The sequence below is a fragment of the Ictidomys tridecemlineatus genome, chromosome 13 (genome assembly GCF_052094955.1).
Source record: "Ictidomys tridecemlineatus isolate mIctTri1 chromosome 13, mIctTri1.hap1, whole genome shotgun sequence".
Classification (NCBI taxonomy): domain Eukaryota; kingdom Metazoa; phylum Chordata; class Mammalia; order Rodentia; family Sciuridae; genus Ictidomys; species Ictidomys tridecemlineatus.
In genome coordinates, this window is record NC_135489.1 from 59661558 (window position 1) to 59689541 (window position 27984).

At 37.6% G+C, this 27984-nt stretch overlaps 1 protein-coding gene across 1 annotated transcript in view; it reads left to right on the plus strand.

Moving 5' to 3' along the window:
• The first annotated feature begins 7895 nt into the window (after window positions 1-7895).
• The window catches only part of LOC101973334 (3',5'-cyclic-AMP phosphodiesterase 4D-like), a 56619-nt gene continuing 36530 nt past the window's right edge, over window positions 7896-27984 (plus strand). Inside the window, 1 exon segment of the mRNA XM_078030400.1 lies at window positions 7896-8144. Coding sequence (XP_077886526.1) covers window positions 7896-8144 — 249 coding nt within the window.

The following is a 27984-nucleotide window of genomic DNA, read 5'->3' on the forward strand; positions in this document are numbered from 1 at the left end:
TACAGATATTAATCCTCTGACAGAGGAATAGCTAGCAAAGATTTTCTCCCATTCTGTGGGTTCTCTCTTTTCAATAGTTTTCTTTTCTGTGCAAAAGATTTTTAATTTGATGTCATCTTGTTTATTAACTCTTGGGATTATTTCCTGAGCTTTAGGGGTCCTATTGAGAAAGTCATTCCTGTATCTATATGCTGATGTGTATACGTGACATTTTCTTCTAGGAATTGCATAGTTCTTGGTATAATTTCTAGGCCTCTGATCCATTTTGATTTTTGTGCAGGGTGAGAGATAAGGTTGTAGTTTCATTCTTCTACATATGTATAACCAGTTTTCCCAGCATCATTTGTTAAAAAGACTATCTTTTCTCCAATGTATGTTTTTGGCACCTTGGTCAAGGATCAGATGGCTGTAGATGTGTGGGTTTGTCTTGTGTTTTCTATTCTGTGCCATTGATCTATGGGTCTGTTTTTATGCCAGTACCTTGATGTTTTTGTTACTATAGCTCTGTAGCATAATTTGAAGTCAGGTATTGTGGTGCCTCCAAAAGCCATAAACTCTTAAATACTGTTCCAAAACTACTTTTCCACTTTTATCTATGCCCGTGGTCTGCCTAACCTTCACATCTTTATCTGCTGTGGCTCCCTGTATGGCCTGTGTGTTCCAGCTAGCAATGACATGTGTTTGTCCTCTGTTGCCTCCTGTTTTCCATCTGGTCAACTCTTGATTTCATCCTTAAGGGCTGACCTTGCTCCTTTCAGAAAGCTATTCCATGTCTTTCCAAAGCTGCATCAAGTGGCACCTCTTCTGTCTTCCATCTCTGCCTTGTATTTACACTGCATCATACTGATTACCTGGTTTTAGTGGACAATTTACAATATTGTCCTGGTTCTTCAATGGAGCCTAAAGTCCAAGGTCATTTCCTTCCATTTAGTGTACTCAGAAACTGACATATAACTTATGTTCAGTATTTGTGTATTAAAATGAAAAAATCTTCATAACCAGTAGAGTGTAACCTTGAGAGTAGGCAGTAACTTTTGGCTATTTTGTCATTGTTAAATCTCCATCTCTTAATATAGTGCCTGGTATATACTATAAATGTGCCTACAGATAAGTTGTTGAATGAGTGAATGAGTTTATCTAAAATATAGCACTTCATTTTTCTTGTGTTTGGGAGAAATCACTTTTAATTTAAACACAAATAAAATAGATATCAAAAGGACATTAGATTTGTTGTATGTTGTCCCCTGGTGATATTATATATGTAAATTCTGTACCAAATCTAGCAGCAAGGTTTTCCTAAAAAAAATTTATAAATTATATATATTTTAGACTGACCCCTTTCTCGATTTCTTGAAAACATTTTTTTTTCTTTCTAGGTATCTTCAAAATGGTCCCAGTTACCTACTAAGTTACCTACTGGAGTCCTAGGTTTTCCCTAAGTATTAGTTGATATATTAACTTTAATTAACAAAATTATTTAAGTTAGGTACTGAGATAACTCCAGGTGGAAAGGAAGGTTAATGGAGGAGGATGTGAAAATAATCTATAAAGGAAGCAATGCAAGATTATTTGACTCACAATCTCTCACTTAAACTAAAATAACCTACAATGTTCTTATTGTCTCCCCAATCTATAGATGAAAAAATAAGAATGCACAAAAATTGGGGGAATTGTCTTGGGATTGTGGTTTGTAAATAGTGGAATAGAGATTGGAGACATCTTCCACTTCTCCAGTTTCTCTCAAGGAATAATATTGCTTATAATAACATACATGTTGTGTGGAGCCACCAACCCAGATATCTGATTAAACCTGGCTCAAACTCAAATTGTTTGGACAAAAATTATTCTTAAGTCAAATTCTAGAAGTTTTTATCCTCTTCCTCAGCCTCTTCTCTCAGCTCAGGTAAACATTCTGCTCAGGCCTATCTGGCCTTCAAGTGCAATCCCTTCAGGGAATTAAAACAACTCAGCAATCTGTGCCTTCAGGAACTTTTTCAAAGATTAAAAGGAGGGAAAATTTCATGAAGGACTTACTCTTTAGACCAGACTGACTGCTTTCTCTCTACCCACCCCCCACCTACCTCTCACAAAAACAAACTTCATTCTCAAGCAATCATCCTATTCTTCTGGTTTTCCTGGGTAGAAGAGGCCACAAATGCATCTTAGCCAACACATAGTTTCTCGAGACCTGGACTTCTGTCATAAGTAGGCTTATTAAGCACTTTCTTGCAGGCAGGTTCTCTCTGAAAGAAATTCTGATGATATGCACCCCTGTTCTCATGACACTTTGATTAAAAATTCAATGACTAGAAGGTTGTAATTTTTGAGAGCAGAAAGCCTACCCCTCTCAGGTCACACTGTGCAGTCCCTCTATTCATGCCTGACCATGTTGGGAGAACATATGCCAATTGTAGGGTTTTAATACAGAGGTTGTCTTAGTAAGAATAATCATCAGAGAAGCAAATGGTCTATAAATTATTTAGTTTTATTCTAGCAATAATATGGTCAATGATAATGGTCTCATTGACTGCAGCCTTGACTCCTGCAAACCCATTTATTGCACATCTCAAAAATTTTCCAGCTAAACTAAAATCAGATAGCGATCACACAGGTCTCTAAATTACTCAGTGGCTCCTACTTTTGAAGATAGTCCAAAGCTCCTACCTGCTGATGCCTGAGAAGATTTCCATGGCCAGTGTCTGCAAGTTTCTCAGATTTCTTTAGATTTTTTCCCCAGCCTCTTTTTCTTTGAGCAAAGACCTATTTATGACAACTCAATTTTCTATACACATGTACAGACACATCTTGTTGATCACAGTTCTAGGTGTCTGCTTGTTTTCTCCTAAATATCCCTTTCACCCTCTTTACTTGCCTTCTCTTTTCTTCTGTAAGACTTCACCTTTTCCTCTTCACCTCTGTCCCAGACTGATTTAAATGGCCCTTTTTGACAATCCCATAGCCCATGTACTTCATTCTTTGAAAGTACTTTCTACTATGCAGTATGCTGAAATTGTCTCCACTGCTGGGCTCTAGGTTCCCTTGGATAAGGGACACACATGTAATCATCTTGTTCCTGCTGACTTTAATAAAGTATTTGACACACAGCTGGTGCTAAATAAATGCTGAATTACTGCTGGGACCAAAAGTCAGGGAAACTCAATCTTGTGTTTATTTCACTCAAGAGGTTCTACTATAGCCTTAGGCAACACCGGTGGGGGTGGGGTGGGGAGAGGTAGATACTGGAAAGATAAAAGAAAAAACTCACAAAATCATACTTATCTTCACTTTGGACATTTTTTGAAGTACTGAGTGAAAGTTTCTATATATTAAGAGATTTTAAAATACTTCAAAACAAGAACTCAATGCCAGAAATTCACTTGGAATCAAAAGCAGCTTACCACTGGCAAGTTTGGCTTAAACCTATTACATGTACACATTGAAAGAGAATCTAGGGCCTTCATGTATTTCCCATCAGATAAAATTTACAGAGGAAAAAAAATTGTCAGCAAAGTTAAGAGCTAACCTGCACAAATTTCTTACTAGAGCAAAGTCTGGGAGTGTCTCTCTCAATGCAATACACGGTGAAGTAGAAATCATTTTCTCCAGTTCTACCTCCACTTCCAACTCCTTCCTTAAGAACAAGGAGAAGACTTTGCCAGGAATTAGGAGAAAGTGGATTTGGTTAGAAAGGTATCAAGTATTTGCATGTAGGAGTTGTTTAATGGGATCGTTTTAATTTAAAAACGATCTGAATCAACTGTGATAATTTCTATTTAAAATTAAGAATATGCAAATAAAATCAGAAATAAGTCATGCATTTGTTGGACCTATTCTCATTTGCAGCAATAGGTCTGTCTAGGAATTGCAACAAACTTTAACCCTGCAAATGTTGGCCAAAACCCAACGTCTACACAGTTACACATCCTGTAGAGTTGATCCATTTACCTCAATGGTCAGCAGGGCTGTAAGCTGTGGGTGAGAGTAATGGATGGAACATTTCACAAGAAAATGACCTCAACCTCCAGCTCACTGCTGTGGCTCTGAGCTGGGGACTTTTTGCCTTTTTCAAAGGGAAGCTGCTGCTTCAGCATCCTTTTCAGGAGCCCCTGGCACTGTTTCAGGATGTGTGTCTGGGGAACCCTGTGGGCATCACAATGATGGAAGCCAAGTGCTGGCCCACAGGCACTGAGAACTGTTTGTTCACGGGAGGGTTGGAGCAGAGCCCTGGTGTTACATAGTTCAAGGGTGCCTTGGAGAAAACCGATGCTGCTGGGGGTGGGGGGTGGGAGGGTGCCAAAGGCTCAAGTTCTTTGTCAGTTGCTATTCCATAGCCCTCTAATGCCTTATGGATATTAGCCAATAGTTTTTTGCTTGGGTGTTTTTCTCTCTTTAATTCTTTGATTTAGTGAGATTTTAGATAGTTTAAATAAAAGGGTTTTCATATTTTTTTAAGTAGGGCTATGGTGTATACTATTCTTGGGGGTGGGTATTTTATTAATAAATGCAGTATGTGTTCTTGGTAAAAAACAAAATTAAACTCTTTCACTGTTTTTGACCTGCAAGCTGTAGATGGCATTTAGGTATTTATGTGGTGACTCAGTTTCTTGTAGGATAGCTGACAACTGCACATTGAGACTTTTTTTCTTTCTTTTTTTAAATATATATTCATAATTTTTTAGTTGCAATGGGACACAATACCTTTATTTTATTTATTTATTTTTATGTGTTGCTGAGGGTCGAACCCAGGGCCTTGCATGTGCTAGGTAAGCTGAGCCACAACTCCAGCCCCTCTTTTTCATTTTTAATGGTAGAAATAAAAAGGCTAGTTAATCAATGCCTTAGAACACTTTGGGTTAAAATTCCTAAAAATGAAGGCTTAAGGATCCTGAAAAATTGTGGCTAGCCATATTACCTATTGACTTAGGAATGTGGAAAAAGTGATATTCTCAGTTCTATGCTAATATCAACAATAATTCTTTATTGAGCAACAAGTTTATAAAACAAACTGTTCTTTATTCTGTGGTAATTATTTTCTGACTGGTATTTAGATATGATCTGTGTCTTTGTGTGTGTGTCATTTTTCAGACTTACATAGGATATTGTAGAAGATGTTAAAATGTAAAACACCATATTGTGTTAGCACATAAATCTTGATAGTCAAATGGCTAATCCATGATTTGAATTTAAAATGGATCACCTGAAATAAATTGCCCTTTTTGTCATTATATTGCCTTCCTAAGAGCAAATCCTATATCTAACTACATGAGGTCTCTAACCTGAAGCTTTCCTGAATTGCCTTTCCATATTAAAAAATAAAGGCTGAAATATAATACTTGGAACCATATCCTGCTAGGTCTGAGACCTGAATTTCTACTTATGATTTCAGAAAAACTTTAGAAAGTTAAATGAAGTTGAGGGGTGGTGTGGGAGACATTTTATGTACTGGGAGGTCCCCTGGATCTCAGGCTTTGAGAGAGTTGAATTGCAGGGGAGATTAATATAGAGAGTCAAACCTTAGAGATATGAGAGGAGGACTCCTGTCTTCATATGACTGAAAAGATGATAGTGAACACTTTCTGCACAATGCTATATTCATCTACTAACTATGGACAACTCAACTGACTATAAAATAAGTTAATTTCCTCTTACAATTTCCTATATCCCAACAAAGCCATGGAGTAGAGGTACCTATGGCAATTAGGTAATGCTGTACTTACATATGGAAAGGATTCAGTAAATTGAAAATGGTTGCATTACAGCCATAGACTGAAACATTTGAGATCTTAGTTTGTGGGACTACAAGGGACTTTTATATATGTGTAATATTTTACTTTTTAATAGGAATCATGTAATATTTTTATAGCCTTATAATCACGGAAAAACTATAGTCTTTTAAACTTACAATTTAAATTATCTTTAAGGTTGTTCCTTCTGTTATGGTTAAAAAAAAAAGTGTCAATCTTAAATTTTAACCAGGCAAGATTTAGGTGGTTGTTCATCCACCTAAAATATGTATTTACAGAGATACAGAGATTAGTGTGAAGGGGGTGGGTGGGGGGATGTTGCACATAATAAAAGAGACAAAACCTACAGTACTCAAAGTGAAGAGCAAGCAGTTCAAGAATTCTAGATAACAAGCCACATGGCATATGTAACAAATAGTTTGAAAGTTACTGAAACCTTTACAAATTTTCTGTAAAAACCTGTCTGGAAAGTCCCAGGATCCTGAAAGTTGGTCCATGAAATTCTTTGTTGGGCCACTGTTAATTTATGAAGTCTAAATTTCAAGCGCAGACTCTGTTCTTCATCAATATTGATAGATTGGAGGTCTCCCGAAAGGGACCCCACAACTTCATGTAAGCTTTTCAGTGTTTTTCTTTGAATGACAAAGTTTTATAAGATGGATAAGATGAAACCTTGGGACTTTGGGTTTTCTTTCCTTTGGAATGGCTTGTTTAATTCCACGCTAAATCGTGATCCGTTTATGTTAAGGGAGGAGTGAACCATGGTCCCCTGGGTTGGCCTTTATAAACAGAACCATTTTGCCTACATTGCCTTTAGATATGATCTTTTGTGTTTTACCGCTTTGGTAGGGTAGAAACACCCTTTCTAGACTTTTGTCCTTGGCCTCACATCATCCTGGTCTTGTGCAATTCCACAAGGGAAGCACGTATTCAGGACATGTGTGAACTCCTCTTACTCTGGTTCATTCACATCTTTGCTCCTTTAAGATAACTCTTAGGGTAACTCTCTATGTGAATAGGCAGCACAGTACATTGTCAGGCTTTTGGACCTAAAAGCACTATGTTTTGTTTATGTCCACCCCCCCCCAATTTAGAAATCTGCTACTTAGCGAGGTGGGCTAGGTACTGAGAGAGTCTGCTTTTGATAGAAATGTTCTTATTCCCCCAACTCAGCTCCCTTAAAGTAAGTCCTAACACCCAGAAAGCGAACCTCATAAACCCTAAAACATAAACCCTCAGAAATGATTTTGCGGGTCTTCAATAACCTCGTTCAAGCCTAGGAGTGGAAACTAGGGGGCTCTGGAGGTCCCGGAGACCCAGAGGGCCAACGCCTCCGCTGGATGTACAGGGTCCCCACGGGGCAGGTGCGCGATTGCACGCGCCTGCGCATCGGGTCCCCGCTGGGCCCCGCCTGAACCCCACGGTGACCTCGGGTGGCAGGCTGCGGGTGCTCCACGCCGGGTTTTCCGCAGCTCTCCTCCTTCAGACAGCCCCATAGCAGCCCCATAGCAGCGCTACAGACACACTAGTACCCGCGCCTCCCCGGCTGCGCTTCAAAGAGAGTGGCGCCCGGCTGCACGAGGTGGCGGGACTGCGGGGAAGGGCGCGGTGGGTGACATGGACGGGCTTCTCCAATTCGGAATCTTTTTGTAAGGGAGTTGAGGAGGAGCCAGACAGTGCTGAGGGGCGTGAAGGGGACAGTTCCCGGAAAGCCGCGGCTATGGAGCCGCGCTGCGCCCGCCGCCCAAGGACTTGAGAAAGAAAACTGGAAATGTGGTGGCCACTCACCGGGCCACGGCTGATTCATTCGCTTCAAGTGCGAGCATAAGGCTTGGCAGGCGGGGCGGGCGCGGGGCCAGGGACCAAGGAGACCCGGCAGTGGACCCGACGTCCTTCTGCAGGACGGCTGCTAGTAGTGCGCACCATCCCTTTGCCATCCTCCAGAACTAGGACGGATACCCGCCGCGCTGTCCAGAAGTCGCATCGTGGTTATTCCACCTCCGTTCCCGTAATAAAAGTTGGCTTGTCGCACTTCGCACGCCCTCCCTGGGGGCCTACCCGCGACGTCAAGCTGGAGAAACTGAGCCTTCCAGTCGCGAACGGCCCCGCGGGTGGAGACTCAGCCCCCATTGAGCTGCCGGGTTTGGCAATATGAAGGAGCAGCCCTCATGTGCAGGCACTGGGCATCCGAGCATGGCGGGGTATGGCAGGATGTCCCCCTTTAAACTCGCTGGCGGCCCAGTGAAGCGCTTGAGAACTGAGTCCCCCTATCCCTATCTCTTCGCAGAGGAGGCCTACCAGAAACTGGCCAGCGAGAACCTGGAGGAACTGGATTGGTGTCTGGACCAACTAGAGACCCTGCAGACCAGGCACTCTGTCAGTGAGATGGCCTCCAACAAGGTAAGTCCCTGCTTTACTATCATTGATGCCCCTAGACTGCTGATTCCCACGCTGGTGAAGCACCAGTCCCTGTGGCCCCAGGAAATACAGGGAGATATTTGTCATGCTCATTGCATGTTAGCTATTATGTTCCCTTTAGAAGGGATGTTCTTGTTTCCATTCCTTCCTTCTCTCTTTCACTCACTATAGATAAATTAAACATTTTGCAAAATCAACTTTGACATAGTTTGATCAAATATCCAGGACACAAGGTTCCTAAGTGACATTTTGCCCTTGCAAGGAGAAACCCAGTAGGGTCTGTTGGCCTTGCATATTTAAAGGTATTCTTGGGATTCCTGGTTGGAAATAAGAGTTGGTGGATGTCAGTGAAATCACTTGGATCTCACCACCTACTGCACTCAAACTCAGAACTTGGAACCTTAACCCTCATTTATCTAGTTGTCAGGATACCCTGTTAGACCTTTGCCTTTATATATTCTGTTGGCCATACACATTCATAGTTAGAAGCTTCATTATGATCATTGCCTTTTCTTTTGATCTTGAAGAAGACCAGATTTCTGAGGTCATTTAGTTTCAAGGAGGTTTCAGCTGGACATTTGTGCCATATGTACAAAAGTGCTGGTCTTGGCAGTTAATGGAATTTGGGGGACTGATAAGTAATCTTCAGTATAAAACAGCCATAAAATAGCCTGGAAGTTAAGGTAGAGTATTTTCAGTTTTGCTGCATTTAAAAAAATAAGCCCTGTTCTTTTTGTCTATAGTTATACAAGGAAATAAATTGGATTATGTGTGTTTTAATGATTGACTGACTGAAGGGGCAGGAAAGGAGGCATGTGCATGTTGGATGCAGATATCTGAGGGATGCAGCTAGTAAGGACTGATAATATTGTGTTCAATTAATAATTCTTGTTTCTTAAAGATACTTATGTGTTTTAGCCACCCATTTATTTGCAAGATCAGGAAGGTGATGGCCATTTTACTCTTCATGTGTACATGTATTTCAATGAGTGATGCTTTTTTTAAGCTTACTATAGTTTTTATCCCACCTGTTTTTTTCCTCATGCAGTTTTTACAAAAACTGTAGCATCACAGACACTTGTCTTATCTGTTAACATTTCTTATATAGATAGCATTGCTGTTTAAGTAAAAAGTCGACTTCAAGCCAATAAAAGGGGTCCCCAGCCACTGCTTGAATTTAGTAACCTACCCTTATGCATAGTGACCTACCCATGTATACACTGATGATCAAATCAGGTTTATATTATTTAAATTTGGGTCTCATTTCTAAATTTGGCATGGCTTCTCTTAGAATTGCTTTCTTATTGGGACTCTTAATTCCTGTAGTAGCATTAGATGCCATTGTTCTCATTTGGCTAAAAAAAATCTTATTTTTATAAACTAGAAATAGAGATTGTTTTTCTTTTTCATAATTTTATTCATAATAACAGAAGATGTATGCCAAGTATCTCCAGTGTCCTAAATGCTGAGTGAGAGCATTCTGCACTGGATCTGATCTTAATTCTTTGTCTGTTAGATTGATTCTATGTAGTAAAAGGCAGAACAAAATTTGGGTATCTAGTGAGATACATGCATTTATTTATGTTTTTGAGATGATTTGACAGTACTTTTTAAGCAAAATGTACCTGAAAAGCTAGTTCACTTTCCTTAAAACTCATATTCTTAATGGTGAAACTTAGGTTTAAGTTTAAAAATTGATGTGAAATCTAACAATGTATTGTGATTTCAACTGTGAAATAATTTATCTATACTTTAAGGTAAAAACATTTGGGGTCACAGCAATTTCTCAAAATGACAGCTTTCTTTTACAAGCACCAAATAAGAGGTATTTTTTTCTGCTTTTAAATCTTCTCTGTGATGGCTCTCACCTTGAGGTAATTTACATGATTAGTGTGGAAGATAGGTTTATTTGGTTGAAATAATCAAATAAATAAGAGAATACTTTTTCAAAGTGCAGCCTTTTAGCTATGTTTATATCCTGTGGTTGAAAGATTATTGATATGACACTTGGGTCAACCAAAGCTCTTGCTTCAACTTTTAATTTCTAGGCTGTTCATTTCTTTTTCAACTTATTCATTTTTAAATTTGTATTATGCTCACATAATTTTTTATAGATGAAAAAGAATTAAAACTAAAGCTCTTGGTAAAGTTTGTAAAGTTACCAAAGCCACAAGAGCTATAAACTGAGCTGGAGCAGCTGATCTGAAAGTCCCTGTGAGTGATGCCCTACCTTCAGTCTGGACTGGAAATGCAGACAATTTGTTTCACACCATCTCTCTTGAGTATGAATGAATAAATCTTAAACATTGCTTTTTGGTTATTAGTCTTATTGCCATCCATCCTGTCAGGGTTTATCTTTTGCCATGGAAAAGTTTTCGACTTTCTTGAGATATTTAAAATTATACTCTAATAGATTAAAAAGCACAATAAAAACGCTAGTAAGAAACCAGGATTTTAAAGTGATAATATTAAATACTAATTATGAGATGGATTTGGGTGCTGGGAAGAAGGAAACTGAAATCCATTTAACAAGTTGGGTTAACAATTTATATATTTAAAAATTTTAATAAAAGAAACCTGATATTAATTTTAAAATATTGCTTTAGAAGTAACTAGCTATATTTTCTGTATTGGTTTTATACTGTACATACTGCTTATTGATGCTATTGAGGTAGGAACATTATTGAATTCTTGGCCAAGTCCAGTTGGCTTGTAGGATGCTTGTACCAATTTGGTAAGAGATTCCAGATGGCATTTAATTTGAGTGATTAAATCTATAGCATTTACCTTCATAAGCACATTAATCTGCCTGAGAGTTGTACAGATTTTCTTTGGAACCTCATTGTTACAATTGAGGGAAATTTTAGTGAGTTACCAGAGCTTTTGGAGGCAAATGGACCCGGAAGTTCATGGTTTTGTTCCTTGCTAGATGAGTTACATTAGCAACTTAAACATTTTAGCTTCGGTTTCCTTGGCATAATATAGGCATAATAACAGATACTTTTAAAGTTCAATGTAAGAGTTTAAAGGAAAATATATATTTTAACAGCAAGCTAATTCAGTGTCTTTCAAGAGTAGCACTATATCTGTTGTTACTGGTATTATTTAGGGATCAGATCAAACTTTACTTATTGCCTATTTAACCATACTGATTTAACCATACGGATTGCCTATTTTAACCATAAGTTATGCTAGACACTTTGTTTCATAGATATTTTTATAATTCTTAGGTAACTGTCTGTAAAATTCTATTAGAAGATTTGAAGTCCTTATTAGAAGTTTAGTCTTTTAAAAATAATTCAGCTATGAAATTCCAGACAGAAAAACTAATTATTTTATCTGTTTTACTGTAAAACTGAAAACAAAAGCCATATAAATCTTTAGAACATGTAAATGTCATGTAGGTTGGTGGGCACTTTTCCATCCTTTTATAGATTTTGCAAAGTAAAGTGCCTTTCTGGTAAAAATATCCTTTAATATGGAATAGTTTCATGGTATTTTGGGTTGTCTCTCATGGAAAGTGTATTGAGGGCTAAAGGAGTGGCAAGGAGGGCAGGAATCTGGCCCTCAGGACTTTCAAAGACTGCAATGGAACCTGGTAACTTAATTCTCTTGTGACCTAATAGTGCACATTTCACCAGGCCTTCAGTGTAAGTGCAGTGATGTTTAAAAGAGAAAATGAAATAATTATGGATTCTTTCCACCACATACCCAGATAAAAAATGCATTTTGTTTCTCCTCTCTAATTTTGGGGGCAGTTCCAAGGCTTGGCATTGCTAGAAACTAATGGTCTTCAAGTTGAAAGTCTGTCTTGATACTAGGATTCAGGCATCCTTCTAAGGGACTTCAGGTTGTCCTATAATTCATTCCAGAGGTGCTTAGGCCAGTTTGCAAATGTGGATATGACTTCTTTATAGAATTTATTTGTCTCTTTGGTTTTTAGTAATTATCCTTAGTATGTTTCTGTTGCCTATAAATTAAATTACTTTTCTGGGGTGCTTTTTCTTAGAGCTTTCCTTGGTTGCTCCCCCTGCTGCTTTTTGATTGTCAATACATAGCATGGACCAGCACTTTCTTGGACTGCTGATATATTTGATGGGCAGGAGGTCTGCTGGAAGGAATATATGTTCATAGAAGTGGCTCATCTTAAGGTATTTCTGCCCTGCACAAGTAAAAGAACTCAGAATAGAAATCAGTGTTGAATTTTTGCTAAGAAGGAACTCAAGTTAATTGAAAAAGACATTTTAAATTTATGGAACATTATAGCAACACTTGTTTTCTACATTAAAATATTAAATTTTGAAAAAAAGAATTGCTGAGAGTTAATTGAGGTACCTAAATAAAAACTCTAGATTAAAAAAAAAGTCATGTTTAACTATAGAAACTCAATTTTTTGTTGTTTTCTTGAACTTGATATATGCTCCTTCATCCATTTAATAAAGGTAGATTTTAGGAAAGATTTTTGTAACTTACATATAGTTTCTTAAAGTGAATACAAAAAAAGATTGAGAAATCCTTGTCTTTATAAAAAATGTTCTTTTTAATAATGTAATATAAAGAAGGAAGCACTTTTAATGGGTATTTTTCTTTTATTGACTATTTAGTTAGTTGACTTTAATTCAGCAAGACACTAACGTTAAAAGGGAAAAAAATGTTGTCTCTGTTGCCATCCACTCAGTTCTAGTGTCAGTAAGCTTAAATATCCCTAACACTCAAATTATCAAAAATTCTTCATTTTTATGACTCAAGAAATTAATCATTGCTAGAAAAATTGCTTTCATTTATTACATGTTGATTTGATTCATGGGAAATGGTAGCTCCAACTGAGAACTTTATGAACTCTTCACTTTTTAAAAATATATATATTTAAACCATAAGGCTTAACTAAGATAAAATAGTACTGTTACTAGTATTATGGATAGATTAAATAAACTTTTCTCTGAATAGCAAGGATGATAATGCTTTTGTTCAATTTAAGATTTTTGCAGTGTCACATGGATTGTCACTGTTTATATATATATATAGTAGATGTGAAATGTGTTTAGTGTCATGATTTTTAGTTGCTCCATAAAATCGGTAGAGCTTGATTTTCTTTTGTTTAGTAAGGGAGATCAGCTTTTTTAAAGCTGCTCATTTCTGGGGTTTATTGTGGCTCTAGTAGGGCAATAGTTCTACCCTAGTTACTTGTCATCATAGCTTAATTGGCATAGTTTGAAATCTTTCTAGAAAATGGACAGACAGTCTTTTATTTTAATAGTCACATGAGTTGAGTTTATTATTATTTGCCCCAGGGATAGAACCTAGGGGTGCCTAACCACTGACCCACATCCCCAGCCCTTTCTTTTTATTTTTTTATGTTGAGTCAGGGTCTTGCTAAGTTGCTTAGAACCTCACTAAATTGCTGAGGCTGAACTTAGAGCCTCACTAAATTGCTGAACTTGTGATACTCCTGCATCAGCCTTCCCAGCCACTGGGATTACAGGCCTGTGAGCAACACCATGCTGTGCTAGTCACATGAGTTTTGAAAGAAGACATTTAATTTTATTCACTCTAACAGGAATGGGGGATGAATCTTGATATTTGCTTAAACCACAAATGGTTCTGTGTTCATTAGAAAATTAGTTAAATTACATTAATAGCTAAAATAATGATAGGTTTGTATTCTTTTAAAAAATACTTTATTTTTAAAATCATATTTATATTTATTATTGTTTTTATATTCTGAGGTTTTTTTATTGTTTTGCTTACTTTGTATGTGATAAAGGCAAGTGATATTTACCTCCTGACCTGGAGTATGCACCAATGATACTTAGGGCAACTTTGCAGAATGGAAATAACTTAGATGTTTTTTGTCAGGTGAATTTCGTCTCAAATTTCAGCTTTGCTGATTCCTACTTAATAGTTTGGGCAAATGCCTCACCTCTCTGAAGTTCTATTTTCTTCATTTAAAAGTAGAGATAATAGAAGAGGAAATAAGTTGAAATACTGTAAGAATAATAGCTATAAGTGTGCAAAGTTCATTTTGGTGCATAACACACACTGGATGTTCCATAAATTATATGTGCTCACTTCTCTGGAATATACACAAAAAAACAAGATCAATAAAACCTTGTGTTTTATACTCCTTGCAGTGTAAGAATGTAATATTTCTTATTTCTATTCTGTAAGGAATTATAGTCTAAATTATAATCTTAATTAGTGTTTCTCAAACCATCATTTCTGTATACACCATCATTTCAGTATACATTCATATCTGCAACTGTATGTTAAAGGTTTAATTTAAAGCAATTTATTTAAAAAACATAAATACTTAACTGAACACCTTATTTTTTCTAATATATATTAAAATTAATATATAACAAGAAAGCATTTATTTGAAGGCCACCTTATGACATTTAGCTTACTACTTATGGACTGTGGCCATATTTTTGGACATAGTCATCTGAATTTGTAACAAAAACATTATTCAAAGTCATTTTTAGTTAGAATCGTTTTTTTGGTTTAAATAACCTACCATATTCTTTCTCTGCCTTCAATGGAATTTCCCTTCTAGAAGAAATGGAAAATTTCTTCATTAGAAATCTCTCATTCATTAGATACTCATTCCTCAAGTAGAACGGTCTGTGGATCTTGACCACCCTTCTATAGCCAGGCTGCCTGGGTTGGACTCATTCTCTGCCTTATATTCAGAGTACATGGGCCCACTTTCCCATCTTCTTCATCTGTTAAATAGTGGCTGTGATGATTTGATGAATTGAAAGATGAGAATTATTGAGACAGGAACATGGTAAATACTGAGTATGTTAAGCCATTTATTTCCAGCTATAAAGGAATATTATTAGTCCTTCTTAAAGTCCTGCATAAAGCAGTGAAGGGTTTTCTTTTTCATAAAAGAATATATCTCTATAGTTCCTCTGAATGAAACTGGAACTAACAGAGGCTCACAATCTCTTATTAATATTTAATGTTAATAAAAGTATATTGAGAACCTAGCCCGTGTTTCCACCTCTCAACATCTGAACCATCTTGTACACCACAAATATTTTCTCATTCTGTCAGGTTAGAGGACCTAGAAGCAACCACACCCTGGTAGTATGAGTGCACCTAGCACTCCCATTTTAATTTCTAACACTACTGTCCTGAAAAAGACAGCAGGATTCCTTAGAGAAATGTCGGATTCTAGGGACTGAGGCAGGACATATACAAAATGAGCCTGGAGCATCTTGTGCTGCCAGAAAGTAAGGATGTGATCAAACAAACAAAATCATATACTAATGTGGGGACCTATAAGCGGGATACAAGAACAAACTGAAAGAGCTCTAATTGTCAAAGCTGGAACAATACATGCAAAAAAAAGTAGTACTATATTATGACTCAAAACATAATATAAAAACCCCTGAGTGCATGTTGATAAAAATAGTTGATTGAATAAATAATTAAATGGGAGAAATTGGCAAATCTCCTGTGCAGGAGAATTCCAAATAACATATAGATAAATTCTGCACCCACAAAGAGGAAGAACATAGCTCCCCTCTCCTGAAGTATGGGCTGTGCATATTGACTTCCTTCCAAAAGGTACTCTTTGAAAAGGGGGAAAAAGTAACTCCACAATGAGAAACTCAACAGATACTACCTCACCCATGTTGTCAGGATCAACACTGACGATGATACAGTCATGTTAAGAATCTGTATCCTTGATATGATCTGATGAAAATGGTATTTTGCATCTATTATTTTCCTTGGCATCTGCAATTAACCCCAGTCTAATTGTTAGAAAAATATCAGGCAAATTCCACTCAAGGGATATTCCTCAAAATACCCGACCGGAACTCCTAAAAACTGTGAGAATTATTAAAAATGAGAAAATTTTAAGAAGAAACTCAAAGCCAATAGGAGCCTAGGGAAACATGGTAAGTAAATATAACATGGTATCCTAGGTGAGATCCTGGAACAGAGAAAGAACACTAAATGAAAGCTAAGGAAGTCAGAAAAAAAAAAAGTGTGGAATGAAGGCATCAATATGAGCTCAGTAATTGTGACCTATGTGCCATACTAATGTAAAAAACCTGACTGTAGAGTATAGGGGACTTTCTGTACTGCCTTCACAAGTTTTCTGTAAATCGAAAAATTTGAAAACAAAAAAGGTGATGTAAAAACTCGGCAGCATCCTCTAGGCCTGTCTGAAATGCTGACCTCCTTCTGAAGCCTTTTTTGTCCTGTCTCCTCCTGAGTCTTTCTCCACAGCCCCCTCCCCCATTGTATATTCCATCTATCCTCTTTGACTTTCCACAGGATTTTATCTGGGATTCTCTTCACTGTTAGTACAATATGTTGCCTCTTTTTATTGTTCTGATGAGGCTGTCTACACTACTTTTAGTCTAAACCCAGGGAGTGTCAATATCATCCTTTGTTAGGTAGTCAGGTAAGTCAGTACAGGGCTCATGATAGTAGTTAATGTAAATGCCATTTCTACCTGGGATTGGTAGACTAAAAGTCAAAGCATTATCATTCCTGCTTTTTAAGCAAGTGTTTTTCGTTCATTGACAAGAGTTCCTAGTATTTCTCCCTTAAGAATCTGAGTTCTGCTTCTAGAGAACTCATCTCTCAGAAATGTTATTGCAGGATATACTAGATTAGCCTTATCTCATTTGAATTTAAAGTTAATAGTGTTTAGGCAAAAGCCAGATGGACCATATTCATAGCTGCAAACTGTTTTCTGTCATATCTATTTTAGCAATAACCTCTTTTTTATTAGATCCTTTTCAGTTGGAACTATCTGAATGCTCTTTCAGTTTTGATAAAAAGGTGTGTGTGTGTGTGTGTGTGTGTGTGTGTGTGTGTGTGTGTAGGGAGGGAGAGAGAGAGAGAGAGAGAGAGAGAGAGAGAGAGAGAGAGAGAGAGAGAATCTTTTTCACCTTTTAGGGTCTATTCTGTCAGGTTCTACCTAGCATATGCTTGAGTTCCCGTCTGCATCTAGGGGCTGCTGCACTGTAATCTCTACTGTCACAGCCTCTGGTTCTTATTCCTGGCAAGCAGTTAGCTGTGCAGACATAGGCACCATAGTAGGAAACACCTCTGCCTGTCATAAACATGTCTGGAAAGTAGAAAGCACAGGCATGATGGGGATGTAACCATAGCAACAAGGCAAAGATGCGGCTACCATATTGGAGTAAGTTCAGACCCATGGGTGCCTTCTCCACTTCAGAAAATAACTGCTTGATTTTAATGTGTGTTCTCTGTACATAGCAGTGTTCTGGTGCTTTGTTTTGTTTTAGACAAATATGAATGAGCATTATTCATATTAATTATTCATAATTGTCTTACAAAAATACTCCTCAAAATTTTTGAGGAAATGTGTCAGTGTTTCCTTTTGTTATTCTGTTTTAAAATACTACCTGATCCTTCTAATTCAAACTCAATGAAGAAGGAAGAACAGTGAGAAGTTAGAGAAAAAATATAAAAATGACCATGTACCTTTTAAAAGAATTATAAAATATACTGAATTACACAGAATTACAAAGAAAATCTTTTTTCTTAGTAAGGTGATATTGTATTTTTTATGCCTATAAATCAACTCTACATTTTAGAAAAGGAGTATTTGAGCAAGATAGGTTGTATTTGATGTTTGCTAGTTTCATTTTTCTATATTCAGGAAAAAATAAACTGCCTTTACAATTGATGGGCTTTGAAGCAATAATTTAGGAAGAGAATGAATTTCAATTCGGGGAGGACTTTCACAGTTTAAGAGAATTCTTTCGTCGTGGGTGCTTTAATTATGTATACGTGATTTAAATGTCATTATTTGCAGGGAAGCCCTGTTTCACGAAAAGAGGCTAAAATTTGCATAGAGTGAACAAAACTATGCTTTGCTCCCTGCCTTTCACAGAAGTGGTATTTAGTGAATATTCATTGACTAGTCCCTTCCCTTTTTTAAACTAAGCACCTATCCTCTTCCATCTTTTTTAATATTTCAAGTCATTTTCAGCAGGCTGTGATAAAGATGAAACATTAATATTCTCTTTAGCCTATGTTTTTATTTTCTTTCTTTGATTTCTTAATGTTATATTCTCAGCACGATCTCTTAGATCTTCATAAGAGTAGTGATAATTGGGTTTCAGTAACTCATGAGGAATCTTTTACTAGAAATAGGCCTATTTTTTTTCTATATATCAGAAGAAGATTAGTTTAGTTTTTCCTGAAAGATATTTGGGCTTAAATCTTAATTTTTCTTTAGTGCTAATGAGAAGTAAAATGATTAAAGGGAACAGAGTTGTGTTATGACACAGTTAATTCCTATATGAAATGAATTTATTATTTGAAAAGTCATATTCAGTGGAAGAATCAATTACTCATTGTATCAGTGTTTCCTTTTGTTATTCTGTTTTAAAATGTTACCTGATCCTTCTAATTCAAACTCACTGAAGAAGGAAGAACAGTGAGAAGTTAGAGAAAAAACATAAAAATGATTGTGTACCTTTTAAAAGAATTATAAAATATACTGAATTACACAGAATTACAAAGAAAAGACTCAATGCCAAACATTATAGTGTTATCCATTTGGTCTATAAACAATCTTTGACTACCACTGGTTGGGAAACTCTCATATGTGTCTTACCTTCTAATGTAAGGCACAATTTTGTTTATTTTCTCATACCTTAAACCTTAAGTTTCTAATTTAGTCCTAGAAATAGTATGCTACATATGAAAACAATTCCTCCCATTTCTAAAGATGAAAACCTGAGGCTCATTTAAATTTACCTGAGATCAACGTGGAGGGAGCACATGTTTTGCAAAACTGGGGGAGCCCAGGGCCTTGTGCAGGCAGGCTGGCAAGTGCTCTGCAGGGATTTTAGTAGGTGTAAAGGTAATTATTTTTTAGATAAAGTGTTGGGTGAATATAGAGGCATAAGTGTTTGTTCTCAGACTACATATTCAAAATATTCAAAACATTTTAAAATATGTATTTAATGAGTACTAGATTCCAAAATAGCAAGAGCAATTTCAGCAAAAGCTAATTACTCAAGGGGAATCCTATAGTACATCTTGTTCTGCCTTCCTTCTCTCAGTTATGTCAAATGGGCACAAACCTGACCTGGCCCCTTCCTCCTAAGAAGAACATGATGTTGAGACAGTGTGTCTAATCAGGAGCCACCCTGGAAGTCAGGTAGTTAACTGGTCACAGATATAAATGAAAGGATAATGAGGTTGGTGAGATGAGAAAACCAAATGACGAAAGCAGATCTATAATGCCAAGCTGGCAGAGAATCTAAGGATATTGGTGGTGAGTAAGGCAACAACAGAGAAGGTGTAAGAAAGTTTAGGGTTTTAAAAATAGCCTGTTACTATGAGGGTCTTTGAAATTCTGTTTTCCTCTAGAGACAAAATGGGAAAGGGAATGTGGACCAATGGATGGTGGGAAGGAAGAAAAATGAGGGAAAGAAAGGTTGCAAGAAATACAGAGAAGCTATTAGCGTGCAATGAGGGCAGGAGGAGTGGTAGAAGGCAGAACATCTGATCCCGCTGGCCTGGGGTCAGGACTCTTTTTGGCTGAAGGCAAAGGAACCGGTTTCTGTTCCTGACCTCCTTCTGCCTCAGGGTTTGTATGGTAAAATCTGGTTGTAATGAGCCTTGGGGACAGCTTTGAAGAAAAAAAATCGGACAGGTCAACAAGAGGGTGCAAATGTTCTAAGGAGGATAATCAGCAGCAACTTTGGGGGAGGAGGGGAGGACCGACTTGCTTGGGGAGATTTACAGACAGTGTATTTCATGAGGCTCAGGTCTCTGTTAGCACTAAGACCTGGTGTCATCTCCTTCACCTGTTGCTTCCTTGAGTAGTATCCCAGTAGCAGCATGGGTGGGTTGCTAAATCCAATGGCTGGTCTATCCCCTAAGGATCCTGGTGCCCAGGAGTGAGAAAAGGGAATAGTTGAAGGGTACGTGACAGCAAGGTGCAAGCTGCAATAGGGTGAAAAGAGACCATGTCCATATAAATATCAGCTGATTCACTGTAATAGACTTGTTATTAACTTACATACTAGGAGAGTAAAACGGAACAGAAGAGCAAATTCTCAATTCTCCTTTAAATCACCTCCTAAATTCTGATGAACTTAGCAACTTCTTTTCTGGGTATGAATCTGCTCCACACTAGAGTTAAGACCTTGGACCATTAATTTACTCTAACCCCTCTGAGCCTCTGTTTTCTCTATAATCAAGACAACACAAGCTACCTGACTGGACTGTTGTGAAAATTAAATAAAAACTTACGTAAATTTTTTAAACATGGCAGGCACTATGGCCTATCTTTAGTAGGGATGATGACTGTGACTATTTTTAAACTTAAAAGGTCAATTTTATATGCTGCCATATAGGTAACCAAATGCAATTGGGGCTTGAATCAACAGACTGGGAGAGGGCTTACAGAGTGTGCCTTTTAAATCCTGATACCCAGTCATGGTGATTTATGGGACCTTACCAGCTTGCATATGTGATGCCCACAGATTTATTTACTTTAGTGTTATCTTGGTTACCTAGCACCCAATGATAGCATATTTTTATTTACACTCTTGCTGACTTCTTAATTAGGTTGGTTCTAAAAGGATACTATGAACGTGGCCACAAAAAAAGACTTACTAATGTTATAAAAGCTGTACGTAGATCTTCATTTATCTGTCTAAAAATTGGTCCTTTGCTTGTGCTTTGTTTTTCCCTTCCCTGGATGACCCAAAGCCCCTTCAAATGATTTTTCTGATTCTGTGAAACGTGAAGTCATGATTTAAAAATGTGTCCAATATCAGACAAAGTGAAGATAACAAGTGCTTTTTCCTGTTGAAAGTAGAAACGAACTAGAAGTAGACCCTTTAATCCTTGCAGATTAAAAATGACAATCCAGATGAGAAACACAAGTGTGGATGAGATGACCTTGAATCCAGTGCCAGCCCCATAATGAGGTCTTAGTCATGAGTCTGACACTAGATATAGCCATCAAGAGAAAACTTCCCTAGTGGTGCAGTTGTTATAAGGATTGACCATGAGTCACTGCATAGGCAATTGGTTCCTTTCCATTTTCCAATTAATGTCAGCCACGTTGCAGAGAAATCAAACTTCAGTTTGCTTAATAATCTCTTTTTTCCCTCTTCAATTCCATAATTCCTTAGGGATTTATGTGGTCTACCTGTTATACAGATATAGAAAAATAACAAGGAATAGCCAAGTGAAAGTAACCAAGGACAACACAGTTCTGTGTTTCATGGCTTTGATCTTATGGAGAATACAGACTTGGTCTTGTTGGTCATATAGCCCTGATCTGGGGTTATATGGGCACCATCACTTTCAAATGACATTTTTAATTTGGTATGTCTCTGTTACTTTGTTTGATCCTTGACCATTCTTTAGATGAGATACCACTTTCATGTGGGAAATAAACAATTAGGAGGGTTTGGTTTTGTTTTGCACCTTTTGACTGAAGTCAACCACAGTTCAGGTTTCAGGCTTTCACTGAGTTGTTGTTTTATCCTTTTGTTTTAGATGGCAGGATATCTATCTGCTCAAGGTTCTTAGAGGAGAAATGAGATCTTCACATAGGTGTATTTTATGCAAACAGGCAGGTACACAAGTACCAAAGCATACAGACATACCACTGAAAATATAGCTAGTCTTCTAAGTCAGCCTGTTGCATTTTAATGAGTCATGGAATGCTTTAGGGTGTCCAGTCCTGTAGAGAAGTTCCCCGCACAGGACTAGAATGAGAAGTATTCCAGGGAACATGCTACTTGAACATCTGGATCGTGAACATTGAGGATTCCTATTAGTTGCTAATGAGGAAGGAGGTATATTATAGGGGCTAGAAGAAATTTGGGTAGGATAGAATACCCTGTAGGTTTAGTGTTATTGTGTATTAGTGGGGTGGAGGATGAATGGGTATCATGGAAGCGTGAGCCTGGCTGAACAATCTGGTTTTAAGGCCAGAACAGGGGTGAGAAATGCAGATTGGGCCACATGGCAGATTGCGTTAAATGCCCAGCTAAAACATGAGCAGCTCTCCTACAAATCCTGCAGAGCCTTGCATTTGATTATAAAGATAATATTAGAAAGAAAATAGAACAACCAAGTGATTTGGGGAGGGTAAATCTGGTAAAAGTGTACAAGATTGATCCTACTGAGGGGACACACTAAAAATAGGAAGAGTCTGTTAGAGAATTAGCTACTGGAGTGACAAGGGCCTGAAGTAGGATGAGAATGAAAAGAAAAGATGGGCAGGACAAAGATTGCATGAGGAAGGGTGACGGGTCCTACAGGACTGCAGGACTGCAGCCAGAGGACAGTATGAAACTCTAAACTCAAATAATGGGAAATATAATAGTCAGTAGATCAGAAAGAGAAGCCAGATTGAGATGGGGGCTGTTGGACAATATCTTAGTTAAACTTTTAGTCATGAGATAGAGGTGAGACTCCATGTCTAAGTTGCAATGCACTCTGGGCCTTCAATTGTCAGGCCTGGGTTTCCAGGAAAAAAGCAAGATTCTACTAGAGTTTTGCCTCCACAGAGTTGATAGCTGGAAGCCTTCAGACTCATCTGTAAGACAGGAATAATGCTAGCGCTCACTCATAAGGTTTTTATTAGAAATAAATGAGATAACGTCAGTAGTATAGCCAGCACCATCCTCAGCACATAGTAAACACTCAATAAATTTGAGCTTTTATTATTCTTTTATTGTTTTAGGAAAAGACAGTTTTGTGTATTGTTAGGACTGGTATTCTGGAGGCTTTTGAAGCCCGCAACTTGGAGTCTTTTCTTACTACCCCAGATGGGAGAGTGTGTGTTCTGATCCACATACTTACCTCCCTATCTGTGGGGGGAAGTGACTGCCCAGGCTGTAATTGATCATGTCCAGCTGTTGATCACCTTTAGTCAGGTCTGTAGTGCTTTTACATGAACAGTTATGGATCTTGGCTACTCTTCTCTTCATTGACACTCCCATAATGCAATCCCTGAACTGGATTTTGTTTTCATTTGCTGGGTCCATTGTGAAATCAGTCTTAAGGGGTCTATAAAGAGCTTCTTTTGAAGAATGGTATGAACCCAGTGTATTATTCTGCATTTACCCAGAGTGAAATATCCTTCTTTATATTTGTCAGAAAAAAAATATCTTGGTGTGTTTGAGATCTCCAGGAGCAGTCTTGTCTGGCTTGGGTAATTTTGATAACTTCTAGACAAACCACTGGAACATAAACCTTTGGGTAGGTATAATGGTAGCCATCTTAAAACAACCTTTGTATCTATATATCTATATCTTTATTTTGTTTATTTATTTTTATGTGGTGCTGAGGATTGAACCCAGTGCCTCACATCTACAAAGCAATCTCTCTGTCACTGAGCTACAACCGCAGCTCACAACCTTTTTTTTTAAATATTTTTTAGTTGTCAATGGACTTTCATTATTTATTTATTTGTGGTGCTGAGAATCGAACTCAGTGCCTCACACATGCTGGGAAAGCACTCTACCACTGAGCCATAACCCCAGCCCATAAAGCAGCCTTTTTAATCAGAATGTTTTCTTTGTGACAAGTTTCAGAATTTCTGGCAATAATATAACTCACTGAGCTCCTGGCACATGCTTTATAGATTATCCTAGATCACATTAACTCCAATTCCTCCACACAGCACAGAGTCCTTAGATAACATGCTGCCTGTTTCAGGGCTCACAGGAGGTGGGACTTTAAGTCAGCCAGAGTAACCTGTATTCTATACCATGGTGCATCTCATAAATGTCAGTCCCTGCAATTTAGTCACTGTGGCAAATCAGACAACAGAACAGCCCATTGGTACACTAGTTTTACCTGTTTCTTATGGCCTTCAGTTAAGTTTTCATTCATAAAATGTTTAAACAAGACATGGGATTTCAATAAAAATTTGTCCACTCTTGAGTGCTCAACTCATAGATAATCTTGATTTCATCAAAATTTTCTATAATCAGAATTTCATATAATTTTGATTATATTGTGTGAGCAGTTGTTTGGGATTTTGCAGTCCTAATCTACTATGGTGAAAGGATTTTAAAAACAAATTATCTATTCTTGCTCCTTTGCTAAATTATTCTAAAACATTTTGAAAGATTTTGATGAAAGTGGTATATCCTAATGTAATGTCTTTGGGGTTTTTGCTCTCTGGCACCTTTCCTTGTTCACACCTCTTTAATGAACCTGGTGAAAGGTGCAGAAGGTTCCTCAACAGTTAAAACTGAACCTTTATCTATTTAGATGTTCTTGCGCTTGGCTCTTAGGTCTCATTTTTCTTCTTCATCTTCCTCCATATCTCTGTGACCTCAGTCTTCTCCATCTCAGAGCAGGTGTTCATCAGAACAGAAGTTAGGAGTTAATTCTCTTCCTTATCTCATTCATCTGCCTTTACCCCTTTACAAGCCATCTCCTGTAGAAATAACTTTTAAAAAAATGTGAATCATGTTCAAAATCTACATGATATTCCATTACTTGGTGCTAGAACCTTCCAGGGGTATCCTTCCACCCCTTTGAAGTCTTCCAGGGTCCCATATCATCTTGCTTTCACTTGCCTCCAATATCATTCTCCCCTGTCTCCTGGTTCCTTCAGCCTTACTGTGAGTGGTCTGTTCTGAGTCATCTTTATTTTTAAATTCAATTGTAGTTTTAAAACATTAAAACTGTACATATAAATAGGATACCTTGTGATATTTTAGTACCAGTATATGTAGATAGATAGATAGATTGACTGATCGATTGATTAGGACAATCTATATAACATTTAAATCAGATTATGCATAATCTATCTTTAATCATCTATCATTCATGGTGAAAACATTCAGAATCCTTTCTGCTAGCTTTTTGAAATGTAGCATTATCTATGTACCCTACTGTGCAATAGCACATCCTAACTTCTGACTCCTGTCTGACTCTAATTTAGTGCCCATTGATCAGCTTCCCCCCTTCTTTCTACTCTCCAGCCTCTTGTAACCACCATTCCACTCTAAACTTCCTCACATATGAGTGAGATCATATATGTGTTACTTATCTTTTGTACCTGGCTTACTTCACTTAATTCTCCCCAGTTCCTTCCATGTCGTTGTGACAATATTTTATTCTTTTTCTGCTGAATTATATTCCATGATGGATGTGTACCGCATTTTCTTTACTCTGTCATCACTTGATGGACACTTAGATTGTGTTTCCGTATCTTAGTAATTGTGAGTACTGCTGCAATAATTGACTTCCTAGTTATTTGGGTCTCTTCTCAGATACCATCTTCTTGGTACAGTTTTTCCCCACTACTTAATCTTACAGTCCCCATCACAGTATCATATTGCCTCTATTTTTTCTTTAATTTTTTTTCTCCTTCTTTGTCTTTCTGCTCCAGGAGTCCGAAGTTTACATGGTCAAAGAGAATCTTTCTTGTTCATTACTGTGTCCCCAAGGCTGGTACACAGTAGCTGTGCAATAAATATCAGTGAGTGAATAGGTGAATAAAACCATCCTAAAAATCTTAAGTGTCTGATTTTTAAAGCCCATTGCTTTCATAAGAACTTTTAATGAAACCTAAGTACTATGGTTTTGTTTCCTTGTTAAGAATATCAACAGTTCGATAGAAGAGTAAATCTGAGAAATGCCATGTCAAACCAACAAGGCAAGGTTGTGTGTCAAGTCTTTGGCAGAGCCTTGACTATGCTAATGTACAGATTCCATAGAAGTTAGTGCCACGTTGAAGCTTTGTTTGACAGTGGAAGTAGTCTTTACAAAGTTCTGCTTTGGATTGCTGTCCTTCATTACACATTCTGGGACATGCTGCCTTAGACAAAAGCTCATCCTAAAAGGGAAAAAAGCATCATATACTGACTATAAGGAAGCAAATTTATACTGACTGTAAAGAGACCAGGCTGGAAAAAATAGAAAACTATGAAAAAAATAAAATAAAAGCAAAAGGATTCAGAAGGAATACTCCTATTGAGGCTCTTCAGTTTTGTGCAAAAAGTTGTGCCCATTTTAATGGATTTTTCTATCCCTCATAGTTGGCATAGTATTTGTCCTAGAATGAGTACACAATAATTATTTGTTGCCTTTTCAATGATGAACAAATAATAGTGGCCCAGGGTTACCATTTGTGTGTTGATTTTGTTCTGCAATTTCACCAAATTCATTTATTAGTTCTAACAGATTTTTTTTCCTGTATGTGGTCTTTTAAGGCTTTTCTGTATTTAAGATCATGTCTGCAAGAAAGGACAGTTTGACCTCCTCCATTCAAAATTGGATGCCCTCTCTTTCGTTCTCTTGCCTAATTACCTCTGGCTAGGACTTCCAGTACTATGTTGAATAAAAGAGGTGAAAGTGGGCATCCTTGTGCTGTGCCAGATCTTAGAGAAAAAGTTTTCAACTTTCCCCATTTTGTATGAGGTTGTCACATATGGTCTTGAGTTTGTCACATATGGTCTTTATTGTGGTAGGTTCAAGCTTTTGTTGGAAGTTTTTTTTTTTTGTATGTGTGTGTGTGTGTGTGTGTGTGTGTGTGTGTGTGTGTGTGATGTTGAATTTTCTGAGATGATCTTCTGTCTCTATTGAGGTGAATCCTACATGATTTGGGTCCTTCATTCTGTTTGGGGTATATTTCTCAGGAGAGTTTATTGATTTGTGTATGTTGAGCCACTTAGCTTCCCTGTGATAAATTCTACTTGATAATGATGAATAATCATTTTTTTTATTGGTTGTTCACAACATTACAAAGCTCTTGACATATCATATTTTCATACATTAGATTGAAGTGGGTTATGAACTCCCAATTTTACCCCAAATGCAGAATCACATCGGTTATACATCCACAGTTTTACATAATGCCCAATTAGTAATTGTTGTATTCTGCTACCTTTCCTATCCCGTACTATCCCCCCTCCCCTCCCCTCCCTTCTTCTCTCTCTACCCCATCTACTGTAATTCATTACTCTCCTTGTTTATTTTCCCATTCCCCTCACAACCTCTTATATGTAATTTTGTATAGCAATGAGGGTCTCCCTTCATTTCCATGCAATTTCCCTTTTCTCTCCCTTTCCCTCCCATCTCATGACTCTGTTAAATGTTAGTCTTTTCTTCCTGCTCTTCCTCCTTGCTCTGTTCATGGTTGCTCTCATTATATCAAAGAAGACATTTGGTATTTGTTTTTTAGGGATTGACTAGCTTCACTAAGCATAATCTGCTCTAGTGCCATCCATTTCCCTGCAAATTCTATGATTTTGTCATTTTTTATTGCTGCATAGTACTCCATTGTGTAAAGATGCCACATTTTTTTTATCCATTCATCTATTGAAGGGCATCTGGGTTGGTTCCACATTCTAGCTATTGTGAATTGTGCTGCTATGAACATCGATATGGCAGCATCCCTGTAGCATGCTCTTTTAAGGTCTTCAGGGAATAGTCCGAGAAGGGCAATAGCAGGGTCAAATGGTGGTTCCATTCCCAGCTTTCCCAGGAATCTCCAAACTGCTTTCCAAATTGGCCGCACCAATTTGCAGTCCCACCAGCAATGTACAAGAGTACCCTTTTCTCCACATCCTCGCCAGCATTTGTTGTTGTTTGACTTCATAGTGGCTGCCAATCTTACTGGAGTGAGATGGTATCTTAGGGTGGTTTTGATTTGCATTTCTCTGACTGCTAGAGATGGTGAGCATTTTTTCATGTACTTGTTGATTGATTGTATGTCCTCCTCTGAGAAGTGTCTGTTCAGATCCTTGGCCCATTTGTTGATTGGGTTATTTGTTATCTTATTGTCTAATTTTTTGAGTTCTTTGTATACTCTGGATATTAGGGC